We start from the raw sequence: 27,324 nt of genomic DNA, 5'->3' as shown, positions 1-27,324 counted from the left end.
TATATTTGAAAGTTATAACTGCTATTAAACTAGTGTTTTGGAACTTTTTTGTTGCAGATTATTTGCTTTGGAACTACTGAATTTGTTTTGTGTTATGTTTTGTTTTGTTTTTGAGGCAGAGTTTCACTCTTGTTGCCCAGGCTGGAGTGCAATGACATGATCTCAGCTCACTGCAACCTCTGCCTCTCGGGTTCAAGCGATTCTCCTGCCTCAGCCTCCCGAGTAGCTGGAATTACAGGTGTGCACCACCATGCCCAGCTAATTTTTGTACTTTCAGTAGAGTCGGGATTTCACCATATTGGCCAGGCTGGTCTCGAACTCCTGACCTCAGGTGATCCACCCATCTTAGCCTGCCAAGGTGCTGGGATTACAGATGTGAGCCACCGCGCCTGGCTTACAAATTTGTTATAGCTTATTTTTTAACGGAGGCAGTGAAAAATAGAATAAACATGTGCTTTGAAATCAAATTTGAGGTTTGTCTTATTCTCAGTTTATATCTTATAGCTGTGTAATCTTGATTTTTAGATTCCTTGGCTAAAAAAATTGAGAATTAGGGTCCTTACCTATGGTAGTTGTTAGGAGTTTATAGGAAATGACTGTGAAAGCATGTAACTGGCAGTGTTGTCGGGTACGTTCAGTATTAAGTTCTGTTTGCCTCTACTCTCACCCAGCCACTTTGTCTCTACTAAGAGTGTATTTGCTTGTTGAAAGAAGGGTCCCAGAGTTTTTGAGAGGCTTAGATTCACATTTATGATAATAAAATGGAAAAGAAGGAAAAAAGAAACAGAAGCACAGAAGGCAAATAGGAGAAAAACAGCTCTGAAACAGTTCTTCTGATTGGAAATGGGAAGTCTTTCTGTTTACATCATTGCTGCTGTTGTAAGTCCGTAATGTATTTCAGGAGGTGGGCTTGTTTTGTTTTTAATTGTTTAAGTAATTAAGTAGTGAACTTTGGCTCATTTGGGCAGTTTCATCTGCGAAACCTTTCCAGGCTCTCTAATACTTTGCCTTTTGTACTTAAATTTTCTCCAAGTCACTCAAGGGGGAGAAGGAGTATGTAGCTATATAAGCAGCAAGTTGGGAAAGGACTCATCCATACTTCTGAGATAGTAATGGTTATAATGACAAAATGATGAGTTCACCATACCATAACTTGGCCCAGTAAACCTCTCAGGAGCTGCTTAACATTGTTAGATGGCAATGTGGGACTTTATGGCCATTGTTGATTGTTTCCTGTGATACGTTTTTACTGTTGCCAGTGTGATACTATAGCAGTAGTAGTTTGGCTACCCTAGTATTGCTCACTTTGGAAACTCTAGTTCAGATTTCTTAGCCTACAGCTTGTTGCATGTCTCTGCTGTGTGTTTTTAGAGGTGTGAGAGTCTTTATGTAATGTATGTGTGTTTTAACATATTAAGCACTATAGCCTTTTGATTTCAAAGAGGTCTTTTTAGGTTGTAAATCTTGTAGTTGGAAAAGGGAAAGAAGACTTTTTAAGATTTTGTCCTAAATTAAAACTTATGAAATTCTAGTAAGTGTTTGTATAGTTTCTCTGTCTTATCATTATATAATGAGCGAGTATTGAAAAAGAGAACAAAGTAAAAATCTAGAGATTTGGTTTCTTTACCTTGGTTTGACCGCTGATTTGCTGTGTGATTTTGTAAAGTTTACTTTTGGTGTATTTCCCAGTGTAGCATGAGGATGATATCTTCTCAAGAAAGATGGTATAGATAAATATTAGATAGTGTGTAATGGAAAATACATTCAAGATGTTCATATATTATATCATTTTGTTTTAAAAAATGACTAAGAATCATCTTCTAGTGGATTTTTGTTTGTTTGTTTGTTTGTTTTGAGATGGAGTCTCGCTCTGTTGCCCAGGCTGGAGTGCAGTGGCGCGATCTTGGCTCACTGCAGGCTCCGCCTCCCGGGTTCATGCCATTCTCCTGCCTCAGCCTCCCAAGTAGCTGGGAGTACAGGCGCCTGGCACCTGTACTAGGCGCCCGGCTAATTTTTTGTATTTTTAGTAGAGACTGAGTTTCACCATGTTAGCCAGGATGGTCTTGATCTCCTGACCTCTTGATCCGCCCTCCTCGGCCTCCCAAAGTGCTGGGATTACAGGCGTGAGCCACCGCGCCCGGCCGGATTTCAAGTTAACCACCATGGACGGTTATTTTCTTTTGTTTGCAGATTATTTTAGGCATGTGAGTTTTAGTTCAAAGACTTATTTTTATTATTTGAAATCAGTTTTTACTGCATTTTGTTATATATTTTGGACACTATATGATAAAAGATTTTCTTATTTCTCTTGAGATGTTAAAGTTATATACAAAAAATTATGTATATAATGTTGTGTCTTGTTTCAGGTCCAATGATGCATCAGCAGCCTCCTTCTCAGCAATACAATATGCCACAGGGAGGCGGACAGCATTACCAAGGACAGCAGCCACCTATGGGAATGATGGGTCAAGTTAACCAAGGCAATCATATGATGGGTCAGAGACAGATTCCTCCCTATAGACCTCCTCAACAGGGTAAGATTCCATTTGGAAAATTTGCTACCTCATGTAATTGAAAGGCTGTGCATTTTAATGACCTTTTAATCTAGACAAAGTCAGGACTTTTTGTTTCTTTTTTCTTCTTCTTTTTTTTTTTTTTTTAAACAAATGATAGGGTTCTACTAGGTACAAAGCCATCACAAAGTAGATAAGAACTTCTTGATACACAGCTTTCTTTTATCTGTTATTTTCTGGAAAAAATTATATCATAAAATTATGTATCGAAAGCTCACTAATTTACAACAGAAAATACTGTTTTGTTTTTGAAAAATTATTAAAGGATCAGGAATAAACCCAATTTTACTTCACAGCACTGTAGTGTCAAAATAAAAAGGAAATAAATTTGCTACCAATTTGAACCTATTTTTAAGAAGTTAGCATTTGTTTTTCTGAGTTGGTATTTTTTGATATTGCATGTATGGTCTTAACGTTGATTTTAGTAAATGTGGTATGTGGAGCTACTGTGTGTGTATCTGTATGCGTATGTATATGAATAGCTAAAGGTATCTGAAATGCCAAATCAGGAGACAGGAATCTATAGTTGAGAAATAATCTTTCATAATATCAAATTAGAAAGAAAGCCTTTGATGACATAGAGAATACATTATTTATTTCTTGACTGGTTGTCATTTTTCAGGCCCACCACAGCAGTACTCAGGCCAAGAAGACTATTACGGGGACCAATACAGTCATGGTGGACAAGGTCCTCCAGAAGGCATGAACCAGCAATATTACCCTGATGGTAATCTCTCCTGATGTTAACTTTCCCACTTTCTATCTCTGCCTAGTATTAATGTAGATAGTTATATAAAAACATTTTAATGAGGATGAAGAAGCTAACAATTTGTTTCTTCTAAATTTAGAAACACCTCAGTACTCTAAAGTACCAATGATAGCATTAGTTTATAATCTAATTCGAAGTATGTTTTGTGTAGCTGTTCCGTTAGTACCATCAGGAATCACAGTCTGTCATTGGAATCCTTAGATAAAAGAGGATCCTTTTGTAATATATTTAGGGTTGTTTGATTTTAGCCAAAGCTTATGTTTATTGATTTACTCTTTTTTTAATAAGAGCTTCGTTAAGATATAATTCACATACCATAAAGTTCACCCTTAGTTGACTTGTATTCATTACATACATAGAAAATATAGTTCTTGAGTTATTTTTCCAAGTCTCATCATTTTAATTAATGTTTCATACTTCTCAACAAACTAAGGTTTACATTAGTGCTTGCCTTTGAGAAAAATTTGGGAGACCAAATTATATCCATAATATAGCTGTGTAGAGATTGAGTAGAATGGGAAAGGCATTTGGAAATAAGGTTCTTAGTTAGGGTTTTTTTGTTTTTTGTAGAAGCTGGCTTGTGAAAAACTGGTTAGTAAGATGCACAGTACTTTAGGAAAATTTGAATAGAAATACTGCAAGCATACAAGTAGATTTTCACAGTATAGTTTCATCCATTTTTCTGTATGCTTGAAAATTTTATAATACAATGTAGAAGAAAAAAATAATTCAAAAATACATTACAAAATGATGTGGGTTGTTAGGATTTGCCAAAAACCTTATTCATATATGTGATCCTTTGATGTAAATATAAATTACTGAACAGAGAAACTAAGAAACTTAAAGCTAAAGTACTAGCAGACATTGACTAGCAGCCCATGTAAGCTAGCAAGAAGATATAATTTAGGATATTTGAAAAAACATTTTGCCTGTCATTTTTTATTAATACTGCATAAAGGTACATTTGTACTTAAGGACATTGGTTTTTGTTTTGTTTTGTTTTTCTTTTCATATGTAAACATGGCATTAAGATTTTTTTTAATTAAAAACTTTAGTAAGGTTGTAAGCTATACATATTTTAAAGAGGTGAAATCTTTGTTAAATTATATGTATTGAGAAGTCTGCTGAAAATAAATGATTGTTTCTATTTTTTAAATTTTTAATTACATTTTAAAGAGTTAAACTTGACATTGTTATTTTGATCCTGGCTATCTCTTGAAATGTGAAATTTGTGTTGTTATAGTATAACCTTTCTGTTCAAAATATATTGATTTGTTATTTTGTAAATATCAAAACGTTACGGTTTCTTTCATTTTATTAGTGGATTTTAATTTGAAGGGTATCATTTTTGCTTAAGTGTGTATCACTTTATATCTGACATTTCCATAGAATATTCTATTTATATCGACAATTAATATTTGTAAACAACATTGGCTCTTTTCTCTCATGTCCAGATATTTATGTTAGTAAATATATAGATTAGGAATTGGCAAACTTTTTCTGTAAAGGGCCAGATAATAAATACTTTAGTCTTTGTGGGCCATATGGTCTTACTGAACTCTTATTGTAGCATGAAAGCAGCTATGGACAATACTGAAATGAATGGGCATCACTGTATTCCAATAAAATTTTATTTACAAAAACATGCCACTGGCCATATTAAGACTGCAGGCCATAGTTTGCCAACCCTTCATGTAGGTATTTATGAGGTGGCTTGGGAACATTAGAATACTAGAGCACTGAATAATGTTTATTTGTAATTTTTATTCCTGTGTCCTTAATTAGGCATTTTTGTAAAATTGAGTTTAGATTTTAGATAACTGAAAGGTTATTTCCTACATTTTCTTAGTGAAACTTAAAAAAAGAGTGAGACTATTATTTTTCACTAGAGTCCAATTATCTCGAAGGTAAAATTTATTGTGCTTTAAAACTGAAGATATATTCTCAACACAATATTAATTTTATGAAGATGTATGTTTATGATACTTGAAATATTTTCTAAAGATTTCCAAAATGGCAGCATTAAGATATATAATTTTGCATCTGAAGATACTTTGAGATACTTAACTTTATGCAAGTAAATGTTAGAACGTGAAAATTTTTCAGTTTCTTTCAGGGGAGAAACTTATGGAGCTCTTTTATATTTTGCATTGTTTTTAGCATATGCTGTGGAATTGGAGACCAGCAGAACAGGTGTTTGACAAAATATGATAATTGCTTTCTTTGTTCATTCTAATTTAATTTAGGTTATTTACATGTGAAAGACCTAGATACTTTTATTCTCTTTTTTTAAAATGGGAGATAGTTTTTTTTTTCCCTCAATGAGGATTATCAGATTTAAGACAATAAGTGTAATGTTTCTAAAACTACTGCTTTTTGCTTTTAAAAAAATTGCACGTTATTTCAGTATGAAAACAATCACATTGGTAAATCTTTGGCTAATGCAATTGAAATTATTTTTTATGTTCCATTTCTTTTCCTTTTTTTTTCAATTTTATCTGAAAGTTTAAATATTTTTAGGGTTTTCACTCAGTGGCCATTAACGTTTCTTCCTGTCTCTTGTCGAATTGATGTAGGTCATAATGATTACGGTTATCAGCAACCGTCGTATCCTGAACAAGGCTACGATAGGCCTTATGAGGATTCCTCACAACATTACTACGAAGGAGGTATCTATATACCTTCACACACATACACATATATATCCCCTTCTACAGGAATGAAAATTCTTGCATAAGACAACTTCTACCCATGCAAAGCTCTTGTAGAATACTAGTTGCTGGCTGTCTTGAAAGGTGCAGGGAGCCCAAAACAATCAAAATAATTTCCTTACAAATATTTAAAATGTATAACCATGACTTGCCATTTCTAACAATAATAAAAAGACTAAAACATTAAAGATAATTTTTTCCTCAGTGGAAATTTTCTATTTGAACATAAATCCATTCAACTTTTTTTTCTCGTGTGTGTTTACATATGTATAATTTTACATATAAGTATAGTGCCTTTAGGAAACAGCTTGCTGATCTCGTGTAGCTAGTGTGTGCTCTTGTAGCTGTCTTTAATTTTGTCTTTTTTATTTTATTTAGCATAGTCATGATCTTATGACTGTGATGTTCCAGTAAATGTAATGCTCGTATGGCAGAGACGCTGAAAATGCTGCAGTTCAACCTTGCAAAATTGGCTTTAACTGCAGTTTGTTTGGCCGAAATCCTTCTGTTTGGTTTGAGTTTTTTCTTTGTTTTGTTAACTTCTAAAATCAATATGGCATTTCATTTTGTTCTTGTGTTGTTGGCTATGCATCTTAGAGGGAAAAAAGTTACTTAAGCAGACTTCTCAGTTTTTTTTCCTCTTCTCCAATTATCCTGTAGGAAATTCACAGTATGGCCAACAGCAAGATGCATACCAGGGACCACCTCCACAACAGGGATATCCACCCCAGCAGCAGCAGTACCCAGGGCAGCAAGGTTACCCAGGACAGCAGCAGGGCTACGGTAAAGCTTTGTACAGTTTATTTTTATCCCCCCAAAAATGTGGTGCTGATTGTTTTAAAATATGGAAGTGGATATTTAATACTTATTTTTCCAAGAATTATCAGTTGAAAATTCAGTTTTAGCCTAGTCTACTATTAAAATGTTGGTTTAAAATGTTGCTCTTAGATAAGCTAGTAATCCATTTAAAAAGAACTACAAATTGGAGATGGTTCATTGACCAAAGGTAAGGTGTGGAGTCATTTAAAAGACATGAAAAATGAATTATCAGACCTATTTGTCGTGCCTAGCCTTGTGTGTGCTTGGAAAACTGATGATTGGATAATTATTGACCATATGTATATAATCTGCTTAGCAAATTTATTTTTAAAAACTAATAGCCAATACAGTTTTTTTTAAGATATACTGATTTTTTTTTTTTTGAGTAAAAATGAGATCTATTCAGAATGCATAATGAAAATGTTTTTGTCATTCCCTAGTTAAATAGCAATATATATATCCATCGGGATTAATTATTGCAGCTATGTATTGTACAGAATTTGGGGGAAGTGTAGCAATATTTTCCTATTATATACTCACTTATAATACCTACTACCTGGATATCTGACTAACTTACTACATAGGGAGTGGGGAATGATGAGGATCTAATATTTCAATCTTAACTCTTAGGCTACTATAACCATTTTAGATATAACTCTGTTGAAAGAAAACTAGCTGCTTACGAATACTGACTCCACCTCTTCCTAACCAGGGTCTCTTTTTCACATAGGTAATATCTTATTATTTTTAGTCATTGACTTAAACTCTGCCATTGCTGTGGACATCTCTGTCTACCTGTGATAGCAAATCTTAGAACTAAGGTCAGACTGAAATTCTCTTGCCCCCTCAGCATATTTGTTGAAACTCAGTCAGATATTGGGAGTCAGATATTTTTCTAAAAATGTTAAATTCTGATTTCCAAATTCTAGATGTGACTTTAGAAATATTCCATGGGTTTTTGTCTTTCATAAAGGAACTTTCTTGCCCTTCCCAAACGGTCTTTTCATTTTGTGACTACTTAGTATTTATACTTTGAATAAATACAGTATTCTGGTTTTATTGCATTTGCATGAAAACAGATGTAATGCAGCTAAATCAAGTCAATTCGTTGTCTTAAGAGAAATATCTTCAAAATATCTTCAATGGTAAGAGAGGGTGAAAGAAAGCTTAATTTTTGTTAAAGTATGTTATAGTTAAATGCTGTTTTGTTAGACATCAGGAATCCTAAGAGAAATTTCTATTTTGTTTATCTATAGGCTTGTATTGTCAAAAAAACCTTTATTTCCACTAGAAATAAAGTTTTAATAATTGAATATATAATAAATAAATGATTGATATAATATATTTAAGCTTGAAAACTTGTTCTCTTTTGACACTTTTCTCTGAAATCAGTGTTTTTATGGCAGGTTTTGCATGGCTATGATGAAAAACATTTAAGTGTCAAAGGTTTTCAGCTTATGGTTTGTTTTGTTTTGTTTTGTTTTTTTCCGACGGAGTTGCACTCTTGTTGCCTAGGCTGGAGTGCAGTCTTGCGATCTTGGCTCACTGCAACCTCTGCTTCCCAGGTTCAAGCGATTCTCCTGCCTCAGCCTCCTGAGTAGCTGGGATTACAGGCATGCACCGCCGCACCTGGCTAATTTTGTATTTTTAGTAGAGAAGGGGTTTCTCCATGTTGGTCAACCTGGTCTCAAACTCCTGACCTCAGGTGATCCACCCACCTCAGCCTCCCAGAGTGCTGGGATTACAGGCGTAAGCCACTATGTCCAGCCCAGCTTATGCTTTTTAAAGCATTCTTTACAATGGAAATAGTAGAGTTTATAAAACAGACATAATTGTTTAGCAAACCAAATCAGTCCCTTGCCATCTCTGGAATTTGTAATCATTTTTATGGATAAAGTATTAAAGGTGATTAATTCTCAGTGTAACTTTTGAATCAAGTTTTTTCACATGTAACCTGTGGGTTTTCAAGTTTTTAGTTTCTATTTTAAAATATTTTGGTAATTTGTCAATGCATAGTATAGACATAGACTTTTGGTGATTGCAAATATAAATCTAGAGTCATACAGTTGTAAATATCATTTATTCCTCCACTTTATTCAGAAGTTATTTCAGTATTTTTCTTTGAATCTGCCTCTTGCTTTCTCTTTTTCCTCTTGCTCATACTGGTTAATGCTACCAGATACATTGATTAATTTTCTTATCATCATAGAGTTAACCTGCTTTACAACTCCCTGAGTCTTTTTTACCCATTTTGAAATATATTTTGTAATGGCTAGGGCATAGTACAATAATTACAGTGAAGTAGCATTACAGTATTTTTACTCTTGTTATTACCATCCAGATTTATTTCAGAAAGCATTTGAGGAAATCAAGGTACCAAACTATCTTTTTAAAGTTTAGATAGAAAAATATTGTAACATCTCTCCACTTCAAATCCTTCCCTGAATTCTAGGGACTTAACTTTTTATGTGGGTTTTTGTTGTGTTAATTATTTGCAGGTCCTTCACAGGGTGGTCCAGGTCCTCAGTATCCTAACTACCCACAGGGACAAGGTCAGCAGTATGGAGGATATAGACCAACACAGCCTGGACCACCACAGCCACCCCAACAGAGGCCTTATGGATATGACCAGGTAAGTAGTTTGAATGGCTGCGGAATTGCCACATTGTTTGTTCACTTTCGATTAGGTGAACTTTTTTTTTTTTTTTTGAGACGGAGTCTCACTCTGTTGCCCAGGCTGGAATGCCGTGGCACAATCTCGGCTCACTGCAAGCTCCGCCTCCCGGGTTCACACCATTCTCCTGCCTCAGCCTTCCGAGTAGCTGGGACTACAAGGCACACACCACCACACCTGGCTAATTTTTTGTATTTTCAGTAGAGACGGGGTTTCACCATGTTGGCCAGGATGGTCTCGAGCTCCTGACCTCATGATCCACCCGCCTCAGCCTCCTAAGGTGCTAGGATTACAGACTGTGAGCCACTGTGGCCGGCCAGTTTTTTTTTTTTTTAATTTAACTTGAAGCCTCATGTTTCCCTCATGAGGGAATGTTTATGGTACATTTGTTAAAAAGTATATCACTTTTGAGTCTCATGCTATTTAATAACACAGTTGATCATAGTTACTCTATCATATAAAACATGGCCTTAACATAAGACAACAACATAGATATTTTCTCTCTCTCTCTCTGCCTCTCTGGTCTTTACCCTCAGGCATGCTTTGTTTATTGAGGTAAAATATATATACAGAGTTTATCATATTTACTATTTTTGAGTGTACATACAGTTCAGTGTTAATAAATTCCTTTATTTCCCACTCCTTGATCCCTTCTCATCCCTTTTCTTCCCAACCTCTGGTAACCTTAGTGATTTCTGTGATCCTTCCTGATGTTTATTGCTGAAACTTTGCCTTGAGCTACTGAGATGTGGAGTCCATCTATGTTGATGCTTTCATTAGCACTCCACTTCACTCCAGCATGTCCACTACACTTCCTTCACATCCGTAATATCCTATCTCTTTAAATTCAAACTTTCCTCCCTCTGTTGCCTCCTTCCACACACGTAGCTATTGTTTCAACTGTTATTTCTCCCCTACTTGTCATTCTACTTTCAAATATTTAGAGGTGTATCTCATCCTATGATGACTGATTCCCTTGAACCCAGTGTTCCTTTAAGTTTCTTCTTTTTGTCATTAAACTCCTCAGACTTGTATCACAGTCATTGTTTTATGAATGTACTCATATATACTCTGAATTGTTATGGAAATGATTTATTATGGCAATTCCTTTAGGCTGGTTTCAGGTTTGTGCTTTTCAGTGAAGGTGGTCTGGTTTGTTCACCACTTAAGCTATCTAAAATAGGTTATTTTTTAATATGTAACTGTCTTTAATATGCAGTTTAGGCTTTCAGGGCCAACGTGGGTATCTGGTTTGAGGAAAAACTCAGATGCAGTGGTAACTAGAATTTGAGGCGTGAGCAGTTCTTTTATCAACCCTCTCTCACGCCTGCGACCCTCTTGTATTGGCACTTCTTATTTAAGACAAAGGAGATACAAAAAGCAAGAATAGATAAGTAATATTTTTCCAAAATATACTCGAACAAAACATAAGGATCAGTTGGAGGTTTTATTAAGTTTTAGAAGTGAAATAAGTCGTGGCTAGTGAGTATTTAAAGGCAGGATTCCTAAACAGAACAAATTTAGGCTTAATCTAATCTACAGGTGAACTTTTTAAAAAGTGAGATTCTGATTATGTTTTCCATCATTCAACAAATACTTATTCTCCACACGTTTGATACTGTAGTAGGTCCTGCAGAGGTAAAATAGGCAACCAGCTATCTTGATCTTCCTTGACCTCACTTTAGCTATTGGCACGTTTTCCTTTTTCATTTTTAAATGGTCTTCTTTAGCTTCTATATTTCTGAACCATTTTGTTCTTCTTGCGTTTACATTGATTCATTTTTTTAAAATTGGTTTTCCTTTTTTTTTTTTACCCTAATATCAGTTCTTGACTCTGTGGTTTTTTTTCTAGCCTCTGAATCATCCTGCCCTCTATTTTCAGTATTCTTAGCTCTTACCTCTCAACCCATTTTCAGCTCCTTTGTACAGAACATCTGTACAAATGTACAGCTCTGTATCCAAATGTACAGAACATCTCTTGTCTTGGGATTCCCTCAGCTTTAGCATGTTGTAGACTAAACTCACCGTTTTCCTTTCTAAGTCAATATATTTCCAAATCTCCTGAACTTAAAGCCATTCATTAAGCAAATGTTTATTGAGCAACCATTATATGCCAAGTGCCATGTGAAGATTGGGAGCATATTGGGAAATAAGATAGACATGGACTTAGCCTCTATGAACTTAAGTCTAGATGGCTACAGGCAGGTAAACATATGATATGATATAGTGTGATAAGTACTTAGATAAGGGAAGCTAAGATTTATGTGGAAGGAGCTTCTAACTCAGATCTTGAGAAATATTCCTTGGGAAATATTATATTTAAGTGTGAAGTACCAAGGAAGAGCCAATATTAACCAAGTAGGTGTGGATGAGGAAAGAAGAGCATTCACAAAGGGACTAGTGTTAAACCGTGTGTGGTTCAGTAAAGCAGAAGCATGGGGAAGAAGAGGCAAGACTGGAGAGAAGTGTTGGAGTTAGCTTAGGAAGGCTCTTACAAGCCATATTAGGGGACTTGGACTTTATCCTGACATCAGTGTGGAGCTTGAAAGCAGCGTATATAAAGTGTCTAGCAGTGGCTAGCACTTGGTAGCTAGGATAGATACATGATTTACTTCTCCTTTTATCATCATAATCATTCCACTTCCTAAAGTTCTCAGGAATTTGAAACTGTACTGTGGATAAAGACTCATGGTGTTTGAGTAGTTGCCAGCCACATCTCATTCCCTACTAGAAAAGAATATGAGGGTGGGACTATTTTAGTTGTTTTAGTGCCAGTAGCGTTTCCACATTAACCTAATGTTTAACCTTATCTTTGGCCCCTACCCGGAGACCTATTGCTCTTTATTTTAGGAAAAATAGTTCATTCACCTCTTGATGGTTGAGGCAGTGGAAAGCTAATGAAGATTCTGAAACCCAATACTAACATAATTATAATTGTAGTTTAGGCAGATTAATCTTATAGCAATATGCAAGATAAAAGGGGAGAAATTAAAAGGGTGGAAATTGTTAGGATACTTCCCCATCGGTCCTCCCTATCCCAATAAACAGTGGCTCCATTCTTCCTGTTCCTCAGGTTAAAAACCTACAGTCCTCTTTGACGCCCCTCTTTGCAAAGCTAACATCCAGTCAATTAGCAAATCTCCTCGCCTCTTCCTTCAAAATATATCCAATATCTAGCCATTTTTCACAGTCTCCTTTCACCCAACTCAAAGTCACAACTAGCACTCATCTGGACTGTTGCAATATATCCTTCTTTTTTGGTTTTCTTGATTTTATCCTGCCTCCTCTACAAGATACTCTGCACATGGGACCTAGAGTAATGTTTTAAAGACATTAGTCAACTCTGTGCTTACAACCCTGTGGTGTTTTAAGTAAAAGCCATATGATATACTGGCCTACAAGGCCGTATAGGACTTGTGTTCCTACCTCCTATGCTACCCTCCTCATGCCTGCGTATTTATATCCCAACTGCTTGCTGCCCTAATTCACTCTGCTTCAGTCACACTGGCCTATTTGCTGTTCCTTATATGCATCAAGTGAGTTTCTACCTGAGAACTTTTGTATTTGCTACCCCTCTTCTGCCTGAATGCCTGCGGTGCCTCCAACCTCACTTTATTAAAATCTCTGCTTAAATGTCACCATATCATCTCAGAGTCCTTCACTGACCACCTAAGACAGTAACACCCTCCATTGCATCACTCTTTTTCCCTACCCTTTTCACAGTTTTTTGAACAGCTCAATTGAAATATAATTTACATACCATTAAACTACATGTAATAAAAGTGTACAGATCTTTTTTGACATGTGTATACACACCTGTGAAACCATTAGCAGATTCGAAATAATGGAGTATCTATCATGCCCAAAAGTTTTCCCTGTGCCCCTTTGAAATCCCTCCACTTGCATCCCCTCTCCAGACCATGTCACTGATGTTTTAATTAAACTGTGGATTAGTTTACATTTTCCAAAATTGTATAGAAATTGAATAATACAGTATGTTCTGTTTTTTATCTGGCTTCTTTTACTCAGCGTAATTGTTTTGATACTTACGTTGTTTGTGCCAATAATTGTTTATTGCTAAGTAGTGTTCCGTTATATGGCTATTTGTCCATTGAGATGGGACATTTGGGTTTACAGACAAAGTACTATGTTTATCCTTTGATCTACAGATGGGATATTTGGCTTTACAGACACAGTACTATGAACGTTCATGGACAAGTCCCTGGGGACATTTTTCTTGGGTAAATACCTAGGAGTGGAAAGGTTGGATCATATGATAGGTATATATTTAATTCAACAAATTGCCAGAATGTTTTCCAAAGTAGTTGTACCATTGTACATTCCTACCATTTTACATTCCTACCAGGAGTGTATGATTTCTCCCATATTCTTCCTAACTCATTGCCAATACTTAGTATGAATCAGTCTTTTAAATTTTATTTATTCTAATAGGTGTGTTATAACACCTCATGACTTTAATTTGAGTATCCCCGAGGACTAATGATGTTGACCATCTTCTCTCCCTTATTTGCCATCTATATTTCTTCTTTTTTGGAGTGTCTGTTTAAATCTTTTGCTCATTTTTAAATTGGAGATTCTTTTTTTTTATTATTATTATTAAGAGGTCTTTGTATATCCTAGATACAAGTCCTTAATCAGGTATCATTTGCACATATTTTCATCCTGTCTGTTTTTTCATTCTGTAAATAGGGTCTTTCAAAGACGGGAGAATCTAAATTTTGATGAAGTTTAGTTTATCAGTTTTTTTCTCTTATGGATTATGCTTTTGGGATCATATGTGTAAGAAATCTTTACCTAACTGAAGATCACAAAGATTTTCTCCTGTACTTTCTTCTAGAAGTTATATAATTTTAGAGTTTACATTTAAGTGTATGATTCATTTTGAGTTAATTTTTATGTATGCTGTGAAGTACGAAATAAAGTTTGCATGGCTTTTTTTCTTTCTGATGCATGTCTATTTTTCTCAGCGTCATTTGTTGAAAAGACTATCTTTTCTTTTTTTAAGACAGAGTCTCGCTCTGTCACCACCAAGCTGGTGTGCAGTGGCGCGATCTCAGCTCACTGCAGCCACTGCCTGTCAGGTTCAAGTGATTCTCCTACCTCAGCCTCCCAAGTAGCTAGGACTACAGGCGTGCACCACCACGCCCAGCTACTTTTATTTATTTATTTATTTGTATTTGTATTTTTAGTTGAGACATAGTTTCACCTTGTTGGCCAGGATGGTCTTGATCTACTGACCTTGTGATCCGCCCACCTCGGCCCCCGCCGAGTGCTAAGATTACAGGCGTTAGCCACCACACCCAGCCAAAAAGACTATCTTTTATATACTGAATTGTCGTTTTACCTTTGCAGAAAATCAGTTGTCCATAAACACGTGTCTGTTTCTGAACTCTATTCTGTTCCATTGATCTGTTTATGTATCTTTATGCCAGCACCACACCGTCTTCATTTCTATAGTTTTATAAGTTTTATAATTAGGTAGTATTAGTTTTTGAACTTAGTTTTTTTATACAAAGTTGTTTGGCGCTGTAGGTTCTTTGGATTTCCATGTAAATTTTAGAATCAGCTTGTCAGTTTGTACATGAAAGCTTACTAGGAGTTTGATTGGAATTGCCATGAATTTATAGATTAATTTGGGGAGAATTGACAGTATTATTTAGTCTTCCAACCTATGAACATGGCCTATGTCCCTTAAAATTTTAACAGTGTCATACAATTTTCAGTATATAGGTCTTAACATTTATTTTCTGAGTATTTTATGTGTTTTGATGCTATTGTAAATTTTTTAAAATTTTAATTTCCAGTTATTAGTTGCTAGTCCATACAAATGCTAGCTTATTTTTGTGTATTGATATTTTATCAAAACTATAACTTTACTAAAATCACACATCTAGTAGTGTTTTTGTAGATTTCATTGAATATTCAAACATAGAAATCATGTTTATGAATAAAGAAAGTCTTCTTCCTTTTCAATCTGAATACTCCCCTATGTTCCTTCCCCACCCTCCTGCTTGCCTCAGCCAGAAACTCCAATACCATGTTAAATAAAAATGGTGAAAGTAGACATCTTTTGTCTTGTTCCTGATCTTAGGGGGAAAGTTGTCAGTTTTTCATCCTTATATAAGATATTAATGTAGGGTTTTTTGTAGCTATCCTTTATTAGGTGTTATATTTCTAGTTTGCTGAGAATTTTTATTGGGAATAAATGTTGAATTTTGTCACATGATTTTTCCTTATCTATTGAGGGAATTACGGTTTTCCTTTTTTAGTTTGCTGATTTTTGAATTACATTGTTTGAGTTTCAAATGTAAACCATTTGCATACCTGGGATAAAATCCATTTGGTCATGATGTATATATTCTTTTTATATGTTGGGTTAATTAGCTAAAATTTTGTTAAGAATTTCTGCATTTGCATCTCTTGAGTCCAGGAGTTCAAGACCAGTCTGGGCAACAAAGTGAGACCCCACCTCTATAAAAATCTAGCCAGTCATGGTGGCATGTGCCTGTAGTCCCAGTCAGATGCGTCCTGACATAACAGTGGTTCAACTTACGGTTTTTTTTGACTTCACAAGGCTGTGAAAAGTGATGTGCATTTAGTAGAAGCTCTACTTCCAGTAACCATACAATCATTCAGTGCAGTGTTTAATAAATTACATGATGTATGCAACTTACAGTAGGTTAATTGGGACATAACCCCATGGTAAGTCAAGGAACATCTGTATTTTCGTGACAAATTTTGGAATCTGGTTTTCTTTTCTTGTAACATCTTTGTCTGGTTTTGTTATTAATGTAGCACTGGTTTCATAGAGTGAGTTGGAAAGAATTTCCTCCCCTCAATTTTCTGGAAAGATCTGCAGAAAATTGGTATTATTTTTTCTAAAATGTTTGGTGCAAGTCACCAGTGAAGCCATCTGGGTTTGTAGTTTTTTTTTGTGAGAAATTTTTAAATTATAAATTTAATTTATGAAATATAGGGGTATTCAGGTTATCCTTTTTTTCTTGAGTAAATGTTTTGTGTATTTTTCATAGGCGATGTCTATTTTATCTATGTTGTTGAATAATTTATTTATCATCACTTAATATCTCTATATAGTGATATTACCTTTCTCGTTTCTGATATTAATAATTTGTGTTTTCTCTCTTTGTCCTCATTTATCTGGCTAGTTTTAATCTACCTATTGATTTTTCTCAAAAAGCAGCTTTTGATTTTATTGATTGCCTTTTGCTCATTTGCTTTTCTGTTTCTTTGATTTCTGCCCAGAACTTTATTATTTGTTTTTTTTCTGCTTGCTTAGATTTTATTTGTTCTTCTTTTTCCAGTTTCTTAAGTTTGAAGTTGTAGTCCCGTTGATTTAAGAACTGTCTTTCTTTCTGATATAGGTGTTTATTTCTAAGTACTCTTAAACTGTATCTGATTCTGTTATTTTTAAGCAGTTCAAAATACATCCTGGTTTCACTTTTTATTTCTTTTTTGACCCACGACACATCAGAAGTGTGCAATTTTATTTTCAAGTATTTGGAGATTTTCAAATCTTTCTGATGAATTTACTCCTTTACCATTATCAAATAACTGTCTTTATCCCTGCTAATATTTTTTGCTCTGAAATCTGGTTTGTCTAATATCAATACTGCAATACCACTTTTCTTTTGATTCATATTAGAATAATATATTTTTCATCCTTTTAACATATTTGTGTTTTTATATTTGAATTATATTTCAGGTAGACAGCATATGTAGTCAGTTGGATCTTGCTTTTTTTAAAATCCAATCTGATGATTGCTGCCTTTAAAATGGGATTTTTGACATGTTTAGTGTGATTATGTATATGGTTAAGTATATCATCTTTATTTTTTCTATTTGTCCCATCTGGTTTTTGTTCTCCTTTTCCTCTTTTTCTGCCTTCCTTTGATTTTTCTCCTGTTTTTAATAAAAACAGCTTTATTGATACATAATTCACATGTCATACAAGTCACCATTCTAAAGTTTACCATTCAGTGGTTTCTAAGCATATTCAAAAAGATAGACTGGGGTTGGTGGCTCATGCCTATAATTATAGCACTATGGGAAGCTGAGGCAGGAAGATTGCTTGAGCCCAGGAGTTCAAGACCAACCTGGGCAACAAAGCGAGACCCCACCTCTACAAAAAACTAGCTAGGCACAATGGCATGTGCCTGTAGTCCCAGCTCTTCAGGAGGCTGAGGCAGAGGATCACTTGAACCCAGGGGGTTGAGGCTGCAGTGAGTTGTGATTGTGTCACTGTACTCCAGCCTGAGTGACAGAGCTAATAATCCTGTCTCAAAAAAAAGTGCAACCATTACCACCCTCTAATTTTAAAACATTTTCACCAACTTGATAAACCTGTTAGCAGTCACTCCTCATTCCCCTTGAACTACTCAGCCTTAAGTACTTAAATACTCAGTCTGTAATTTCGTTTTCAAATATTTGGAGATTTTCCAGCAACAGTAGTTTACTTTCTGTCTCTATGGATTTGCCTATTCTGTACATTTGAGATAAATGGAATCATACAATATGTGGAGTTTTGTGACTGGCGGTTTTTTTTTTTAAACTTAATAATTTCAAGATTCGTCTATGTAGCGTGTCTCAGTGTCTTCAAGTGATAGTATGCCTATATATAGTGTAAGAACCTTAAGATCGTCTGCTTTTCTTCTCGATCTTTATGTTATTGTCACAAATTTTACTTCTGTATATACTATAAATCCCGCAGTATATTGAATTTATTTTTGTCTAAGAAAATCAGTTATTTAAAGATACTTAAATAGTAAGGGGGAAAAATTTAAAATTTGCCCATGTAGTTACCATTTTTGGTGCTCTTCATTATTTATGTGTAGATTCATATTTCTATCTGGTATCATTTTTGTTTGCCTGAAGGACTTTAACATTTCTTAAAATGCAGGTGTACTGGTAATAATCAGCTTTTGTATGTCTGAAAAAAAAGTTTATTTCGCCTTCATTTTTGAAACATTTTCTCTGGGTATAGAATTCTAGGTGGACAGTTTGTTTTGTTTTTTTTTTTTTCCATACTTTAAAGATGCTCCACTCTTTTCTTCCTTTCCATACTTTAAAGATGTTCCACTCTTTTCTTCTTTACATTGTTTCCAAGGAGACATTTGCTGTCATTTATCTTTGTTCTTTTGTAGTTAATATGTCTTTTTTCTCTGTTTTTAAGATTTTTCCCTTTATCAAATTGTTTGATTGAAGAAATTTCTCTCTTGCCCAAATTGTTTTGAGCAATTTGATGAGAGCATGCCTCGGTGTCAATTTCTTCATGTTTCTTATGCTTGGAGTTTGTTGAGTGTTACCTCAGACTTTGTCGTTTTAATCTCTAGAAGTTTGGTTTAGGTCTTTTTAATATCTTCTGTGTCTCTCCTTAATTGTTTGGAACATATGGAATACAAGTATAATTCTTATAATATCCTCTTCTGCCAACTCTAATAATCTGTGTCATTTTAGGGTCAGTTTTAATCAGGTTTTTTTTTCTCTCCTCCTTTGTGTGTGTGATAATCTTTGATTGGATTCCAGACATTGTGAATTTTATGTTGTTGGGTTATGAAGATATTTGTATGCCTAGAAGTATTCTTAAGTTTTGCTTTGGGATTCAGTTTAATAAGTTACAAACAGTTTGAACTTTCTGAAATTGCTTTTAAGATATTTTAGGCAGGACAAAGAGCAGTGTTTAGTCCTGGGCTAAGTATTCATCACTGGTAAGGTAAGAGCCTTTTGGGTATTTTGCCCAATGCCCTTTCGATTGTAAGGCTTTTTACTCTGGCAGGTGGGAATGAGCACTGTTTCTGTTCCTACGTGACAAACAAGTATTGTTTCCCCTAATCCTTTTGGGTGTTTTTTGCCTCAGCCTTGGGTATTTTCCTCACACATTTGCGTATCTGTACTATGCTGAATAGGAAGAGGGTTCCTCTGCAGATCTCCACAGTTGTCTCTTTAGGCAGATCTTTCTTCTAGGGTACTCTGTCCTGTTAACTCTAGCTACCTTTTTCTCTCCAGACTCTAAGCCTTATCTCCTTAAGTCAGAACATCTGGCAGACTTAGCCTCAGTTCCCCTTCATGTAATGCAGACTGGAAACTCTCAAGGCAGTTAGCTGTGGTGATGAGAGGGCTGGCCTCGTTTGTTTACTATGTCTCAGGGATCATTGTCCTTTGTTGGCTGTGTCCTGTGTGTCCTGAATATAATTATCATAGGCTTTGTGTAGTTTTTTTTTTTTTTTTTAATATTGTTTCAGGCTGCCAAATAAATCCATCTTGAATAGAAATGTGCATTAATTTTTCAGCATTTCTCTTCATTTGACAGATTGTTACTGTTTATTGTCATATTCTTTCCCTAGAATGTAACCTCTTTAAAAGCATCGCTTTGTCTGTTTTTATTACTGTTGAGTCTCTGTCACCTAGTAGAGCACAGCACATAATCAATAAATATTGGTGAATAAAGTATAAACAACTGAGTAAATAAGGCCATTACTTTCTAGATTTGAATGCATGATCACAAGACCAGAGATAAGAGGAAACCCCTAAAATGTATTGTGAAGGAATAATGTTAAGATTTTAAACTGATTTGATAAATAGAATGAGGGAAAGAAATGTAAAGATGTTGGTATTGCTCAGGTTTCTACCTTAGGGACTCTTCTCATTCAATATACTCTCCCTAGGCATTCTCATTTATTCACAAGGTCTCAGTTCACCGTGCTGTTGACTCCCAAATCTCTATTTATAGTCTGGATCTCTCTTCTGGAAATCAGATGCCTACTCGACAGCTCTGCTTAGATGTAACATAGGCATTAATTCAGCAGAAACAAAATAAATTTGTATTTTTTTCTGACAAAACTTTTCTGTATTCTATATCAAAGAGAGGAGTATATCACCAAACTAGAATGCCAAGTGCCTATTTGATATTTAAGTATCCGTTCTTTTCCTCCCTTGTCTGATAAATGACAAATGTTATTGATCTTCTTTTCGAAAAGCTTTTGAATCCATCCATTTCTCTCTAACCTACTCCCTTATCTTAGTTTAGACCGTGTTCATCTCCCATCTTCATCGCAGCAGGATCTTCCATACTATCTTCTTTCCCACTAAAATTATACTGTAGTCAGAGGAATTTTTTAAAAAATTGAAGAAGCAAAGAGAGAGAAGGTGAGGCTTAGAGTGTTCAAGGGATTTACTCAAGATGACACAACTGAGGAGTGGTGAAGCTGCATGACTACTGCTGAGTGCTGAAAGCCCATGCTCTATTCACTTTATACCACACTGCCACCCATACTGTTAATGAGTACTTGAGTAGTTCACAGAGCATTTTCATGTTTTTCTTCTTGAATAACTTTTTAAAATAGAGATTATAATTACCCTTGTGAGATGATAAAATTGAAACTCAAGGGAGGTTAAGCAACTTACCCGAGGATAAGAAGCTGTTAAGTGGTGACGTTAGCACTAGAAATTGGTTTCTGGCTCTAAAACCCATACTTGTAATCCTTAATGCCACCTTGGAATTTGTTAATGGTTACAGATACACAGCTTACCTTTTTAGGCATGATTGTGATTTTGTTTGGTCCTAGCATTGTGATCAAGTATGGGCCAAGTTACATACACTCTCAGTGCCTCCATTTCTTCATCTATAAAATGGAGATAATACTTAACTATATAGATTATAGACGGACACAAAGCACTTACTACAATGTGTGACACATACTAAGGTATTATTATCGGGGTATATTATTAGCCTCTACTCCTCATTATTGCATATTCTTTCTTCACATTTCCCTAAGTATTCTATACTTTATCCTCTGTGCCTTTGTTTCAGCTGTTGCTTCTATTTGAATTGCCCCCTTTTCTTTTCTTTTTTCTGCTATTCAGATCTTACTATTTTCTCAAGGCTCCCACATTCTTGGGAATATTTTTCTAATTAATTTAGGCTGTGTTAACGTTTTCCTGTCTGAACTCTCCCAAGTTTGCTAAGACTTAGAGAACTTACGTATTTTGTAATTATACTTAATTTCTGAGTCTTGTTTTCCATATTTATGATGATGATGATGAGTATTTGTTCCATAAGTGTTCATAGTTGCTTGGATATAATTTATTTGGTATACATTATTGACCTGATCTCTTTCTTCAAGTAGTTCATAATATAGTTGATAAATTATAGCTTATAAACTATGGTACAGTGGTTCTTAACCTCTCTTCTGCTTTCACATCATTTATATTTGCAACTCACTTTCATCATTAGCATCTCATTTTACACATTGACTAGGGGAGTATTTCCCTCCAGCACTGAGAGTCACTGATTTATAATTCTAAAAAGTCCTTTCTCATGTCCTCTCTTATTTAAGCATCATAACAAACAAATGAGGTACAGGAATTAATGTAGCCATTAACAGAAGGGAAATTGTGATCCAGAGATGTATATGTTACTCTCCCACTGCTCAGTGAAGAAACTGAGTCTAACAGAGCTTTTTTTAGACTCAAATAGGAAGTTAGCAATAGAATTGGAACTTAAACTCAGATTTAATGTTTAGACAATCTAACAATTCAATAAGCTTATTCAATAAGCTCCAGTATGCTAAGCAATAAGTTTCTTATTTTAAACCTTTTATTATGTTTATTTTACACACATACAATAAAGAGAGTAGTATAGTGAACCTCTGTGTACCCATCACCCAACTTCATCAGTTTATCAACATTTTGCCAATGTTGTTTTATCTGCCCCTCTACACTATTTTTTTCAGAGTATTTTAGAGCAAATCTTAGACATGATATCATTTTATCCATAAATCCTTGAAGATGATCATTGACTTTAACTGAATATAACTATGTAAAACACACTAGTGTAAAATCCTTAATCTCTCTTTTTTTCTTTTCTTTTTTTTTTTTTTTTTTGAGATGGAGTCACTTCGTTGCTTAAGCTGGAGTGCAGTGGTACAACCTCCGCCTTCTGGGTTCATGCAGTTCTCTTGCCTCAGCCTCCCAAGTAGCTAGGATTGCAGATGTGCACCACCACGCCCAGCTAATTTTTGTATTTTTAGTAAAGACGTATTTTTATGTCTTCTTAGTTTGTATTTTTAGTTTCACCATGTTAGTCAGGCTGGTCTTGGACTTGTGACCCCAAGTGATTCACCTGCCTTGGCCTCCCAGTGTGCTGGGATTACAGGTGTGAGCCACCATGCCCGGCCCAAAAAAATCCCTATTTCTGTTTAATTCATTATTCCATCATATCTGTGGTGACATTCAACACATTATCATGTGTATTTACTTCTGTGGAAATGTAGATTTTTAGGGTACTGTTTCTTATGGTAGAGAAGTATTTCAAGTCTAGAATGTTTTCGAGTTACATTATTACGACTTGGAGAGGGAGTTGTTTAGCCAAAGGAAACAGTTAACTAATTATATGCTTCCAGTGAGTCATGCTTTTTGAAAATTAGTGCTTTTATGAATATTTATTTTAAACACATTTAAGAAATTTTTCATAAAATACATATTTCATAGTATGTCCTTTTTTTCTACCGTTCTTCTGTTTTAAAGGAAAAGATGTTGCTTCTCTTCTCTAAAAGTTAACCTGAACAGATGTATACTGGACATTGTTCACCCCCACTGACAGAATTGTGCTGCTTCATCGTGTCCTTTTTATCTATATTCCCTTTCTGTCTCATCCTGTCATCCTGAGGGTCAAATCTACCTTATTAAAAAAACAAAACAGGCAACACAAAAAAACCAACTTTCCTCTATTTTATGTCCCTGTGGCCTGTCTAAATACCTCTACTGATACTTTGTTGACCTCAAGGAAAGGCTCAAATATGTTAGTATGGATAGAAGGTTCTTTACCTTTTACCTCCCACATACCTTTCCATTTTCATATATGTATATTACATTCCATATATATTCATACATATATATTCCATTCCATATATATTACATCAGAGTTTAGAACTAGAACTTCTCACTCAATACCTGCTCAATTCATTCAACAAAATTCACTAAACATTTAAGTTCCCACCCTGGCAAGTATTACTCTAGGCTCATTTGCTAATCCCTAGCATATTTTGGACTATGAAATTCATTTGTAATTGAATATAATGTCAGAAGAAATTACAGGGTGATACGGTGTACCTAAAGATATAAAAAAAATTGTTTATTGTAGGTACAGCCGCTTTTTTGTGGTATTACAATGTTAGAAATGATTCGTTTGTAACTATTATCTAATTATATTTTTAAATTTATCTTTTAGGGACAGTATGGAAATTACCAGCAGTGAAAAAGTACTTACATTCCAATAGCCAGTATCTATTAGCAGCCATATTGTCACCTCAGCACTGTGGACACCTCCCTGTGAAGAGATCCTTCCATTCCATCTAGTTTTTGGAAAAACCTTGTGGATAAGTGGCTGTTTCATCAGTAAGCAGCCTTTGTGGTTTAGTTATAAAAGGCTTTAGTAGCTCAAAAATACTCTTGATTTCACATTTCTACTCTAGATGGCAACATTGGACAGAAAATGCAATGACATAACCAATTTGTAATGATTTTGGAACTGTGTTTCAAATGGACTGTTACAGACTGAAAGGTGTGAACAGCTTTGTATGTTTATGAAGGGTAAGGGAATTTAATACTTTTCCACAGATTTTTTTGTAAGGGGAAGAGGGAAATGTACACTTTTTACAGCAGCAATATTTTGTATATTATGTTTATTTCATGTGGTGAATATGCAAGGCGGTACACTACGCACTGGACAGAATCAGAAATCCTCTGTTGATGTGGACTGGAGCATGGTAGATGCTTGATTGTTTTGGTCTCAAAATGATGTGCTATAAAGATAAAGGTGAGGGGAAGACAAAGCACACCATATGTCCACTGTTCTGTTCTTGTAGAGGAAATTCAAATCCCTTTTATCTATTAGATAATCAAGGGCACTGTGATACAGTTTTGAGTAAAAAGACATTTTTAAAAGCCTTCCAGTTTTGTGGATTAAACCTTTTTATAAAGATCATTTATAATACTGTTTTAAAATGTGAAGCAATAAGAATTACTTTATGTTGGATCTGAGGAGGCTTTGGTAAAACAGTTTCATGTAAATGAAAGTGGTAATCCTCTTCTAAAATAGCAATAACTGAAAATGAAAGTGTTAATTTTACCTTGTTTGAGTTATCAGGGAACTTAGTAATATCAAAACATTTTATAAATGATATCAAAGAAGAGTCAACATTGATCCAGTAATTTTATTTTGTAACATTGAGGGATAATTGGTTATTGAACAGAATAGGAGACTTTACAAACCTTTGTTTCAACTTTCTTATTTGGAAATAATATCATTTATAAAGGGACACTTTTATGTTTTTCCCTTTTCTATGTTGGTTAATATAACACAAAGAGATATTTAGGAAAATGCTTATTGATGAGGTTTATTCTATCTGTTTTTAAAGTACAGAGGTTGCATTCTAGATAACCTTGTTTATTAGCATGGCGTATTTTAATCATTATTTGAGACTGTCCTTTGCCTGATTATTTTAGCTAAATTCAGGGAGATTGGTGGGGCAGGAAAGCATGCATTGAAAAATGTCTAACCACGGTTATTTAAGCATAATCTGAAAACATCTAGCCCAAAGGTAAGTTGCTATTTTCATCACAGTTGCCTATGCCCAGGGAATAAGATGTATTCTTTATAATTGAATTGGTTTTTCCCGCTTCTAACTGGAAACAAAACAGAAGGGGCGCCATAAATTTGACAGAACATACTGTTCTCAACATACTGTAATCAAAAGGAGGAATTTCAGTGGGTCTCTGTGTGTGTATGAGAGAGAAAGAGTGTGTGTGTTTGTGTGTTTCAAGGTCAGAATAGGTGTGTGTGTGTGTGTGTGTGTGTGTGTGTGTGTGTGTGTGTGTGTGTGTGTGTTTGAGATGGAGTCTCGCTCTTGTTGCCCAGGCTGGAGTGCAGTGGTGCAATCTCAGCTCACTGCAACCTCCACCTCCTAGGTTCAAGCAGTACTCCTGCCTCAGCCTCCTGAGTAGGTGGGATTACAGGCACCCGCCACCACACCTGGCTAATTTTTGTACTTTTAGTAGAGACGAGGTTTTGCCATGTCAGCCAGGCTGGTCTTGAACTCCTGACCTCCGGTGATCTGCCCACCTCGGCCTTCCAAAGTGCTGGGGTTACAGGCGTGAGCCACCGTGCCTGGCCAGAATAGGTTTTTTCTTTCAACTTGGTCAGTAGAAAATGGACATCAAGTTTGAACAGATAAAGCATGGACAGCCTTATTGTGATTGAAATGCTTGTAGGTTCTGTGCCAATTTTCCACCACTGTGTACTTTGTTGCTATTTAAAACTGTATCAACTCTAACGGAAGAATAAATTATTTGTGATTTTAATTTTCTCATTTGTTTCTTTAAATTAGATCTCTTTGACTCTCTTGTTTTGTCTGGAGACTATGCTGTGGGTTTTTATATAAGTTAGTCCAGTATAAGCAGACTATATTTGTATTCTAGGACTTTATCAAAATTCTCTTGCCATACCCAAGTTAATTAGAATTAACTGTTCAGTAATCAGCATGTTGTGTAGGCTGTTTGTTACAGAATTCTTTCTCTGAAAATGAAGTCCATGAGGCTATAATCAAGATGACTGAATTAGATAAATGAGTTGAGGAGTCAGAATTGTACTGAACCCAACCTGGTGTAGATACGTTATCTCATTTGAAATAAGCTCAGCTGACATTAAGAAATAATTTGTCTTGCCAACCCATCTTCTGTTGTCTTATTCTCCTTTTAATGGAAACTAAAATTGCAATTTTAATAAGCAGAGTTTCCTCCAGGACTTTCTTCCTGGAGACTAGTGCATTTGCAAGGTTTAATTGTTTTATAACAGTCCTGTTTCGTAAAAGTTTTTAATTGGTGGTGACAAAAATTACCTTACTCCTCTGATACCTAGTAAGAGGAATAACTTTACCAGTAGCTGTCTACTAGATTCGACATTTCTGTACAGACTATATATTCTACAGCTAAAGTTTGCATTTTTTCAAAGTAATATACTATCCCGTAAAATTCCAGAAACAAAATATTACTAAGAAAAGAGTGGGGTGACTATTAATAAACATTTCAAAATATGCTAAGTGTGCTAGTTCTGTTATTTGGGAGTATGTTATTATTCTGTAGCATTATTCAGGTGGCACATTGTTTTTGGTTTTGTCTTAAAATTTTGTAATGGAATTTTTAAACATACACCCAAGTGTAGAGTATGGTGCTATGGGCCCCCATGTAATGGTAACCCAGTTTATATACTTAGCAACTCATGGCCAAACTTCTGATTGTTCATACACTAATCCCCAAATAGAAGCAAACACTGTTATTTAATCTCTTAGATAATTCCAGTAAATATATCTAAAAAATAAGTACTTGAAGATTCTTACTCCTAAATTCTGTATTTTCAATGTTAACATTGAATTAGAAACCACTTCAGAATTTGTACGTATGTCATTGCCTTTTCTTTCATTTTAAGAAGTCATTCATGTTAAATAAAATATTAACAGACATACATTATACATAGAGTGAACATTCTTCATAATTTCATCCATTGAAAGTCACAGTTATTAAAAATTTGGTACTTTTCTTCCAATTTAATTTTACATAATAAGCCAATGTATATGTTGTTTTTTAAAACAAAAATGGAATTATACTGCATATTATTTTGCAACTTTATTTTCTTTTTAACTTAGAAATATCTTGAATGCTCCCAGTTCCCTTGTTGCCTCTTAA

At 34.9% G+C, this 27,324-nt stretch overlaps 1 protein-coding gene across 3 annotated transcripts in view; it reads left to right on the top strand.

Annotated features, from left to right (window-relative positions):
- The window catches only part of SS18 (SS18 subunit of BAF chromatin remodeling complex), a 76,157-nt gene extending 50,213 nt beyond the window's left edge, over positions 1-25,944 (top strand). For 2 of the 3 annotated variants that reach the window (XM_010380751.2, XM_030925899.1), the window contains 6 exons: positions 2,367-2,534; positions 3,196-3,300; positions 5,919-6,011; positions 6,714-6,836; positions 9,371-9,504; positions 23,813-25,944. In XM_010380751.2, coding sequence (XP_010379053.1) covers positions 2,367-2,534; positions 3,196-3,300; positions 5,919-6,011; positions 6,714-6,836; positions 9,371-9,504; positions 23,813-23,839 — 650 coding nt within the window. In that variant the 3' untranslated portion in view covers positions 23,840-25,944. The remainder of the gene's footprint in view (positions 1-2,366; positions 2,535-3,195; positions 3,301-5,918; positions 6,012-6,713; positions 6,837-9,370; positions 9,505-23,812) is intronic. The other variant, XM_010380752.2, reaches the window with a different exon arrangement.
- The last annotated feature ends 1,380 nt before the right edge of the window (positions 25,945-27,324 follow it).

The sequence above is a fragment of the Rhinopithecus roxellana genome, chromosome 21 (genome assembly GCF_007565055.1).
Source record: "Rhinopithecus roxellana isolate Shanxi Qingling chromosome 21, ASM756505v1, whole genome shotgun sequence".
Classification (NCBI taxonomy): domain Eukaryota; kingdom Metazoa; phylum Chordata; class Mammalia; order Primates; family Cercopithecidae; genus Rhinopithecus; species Rhinopithecus roxellana.
Note: the sequence above shows the minus strand (reverse complement) of the source record. Positions and strands in the feature narration are given on the sequence as shown.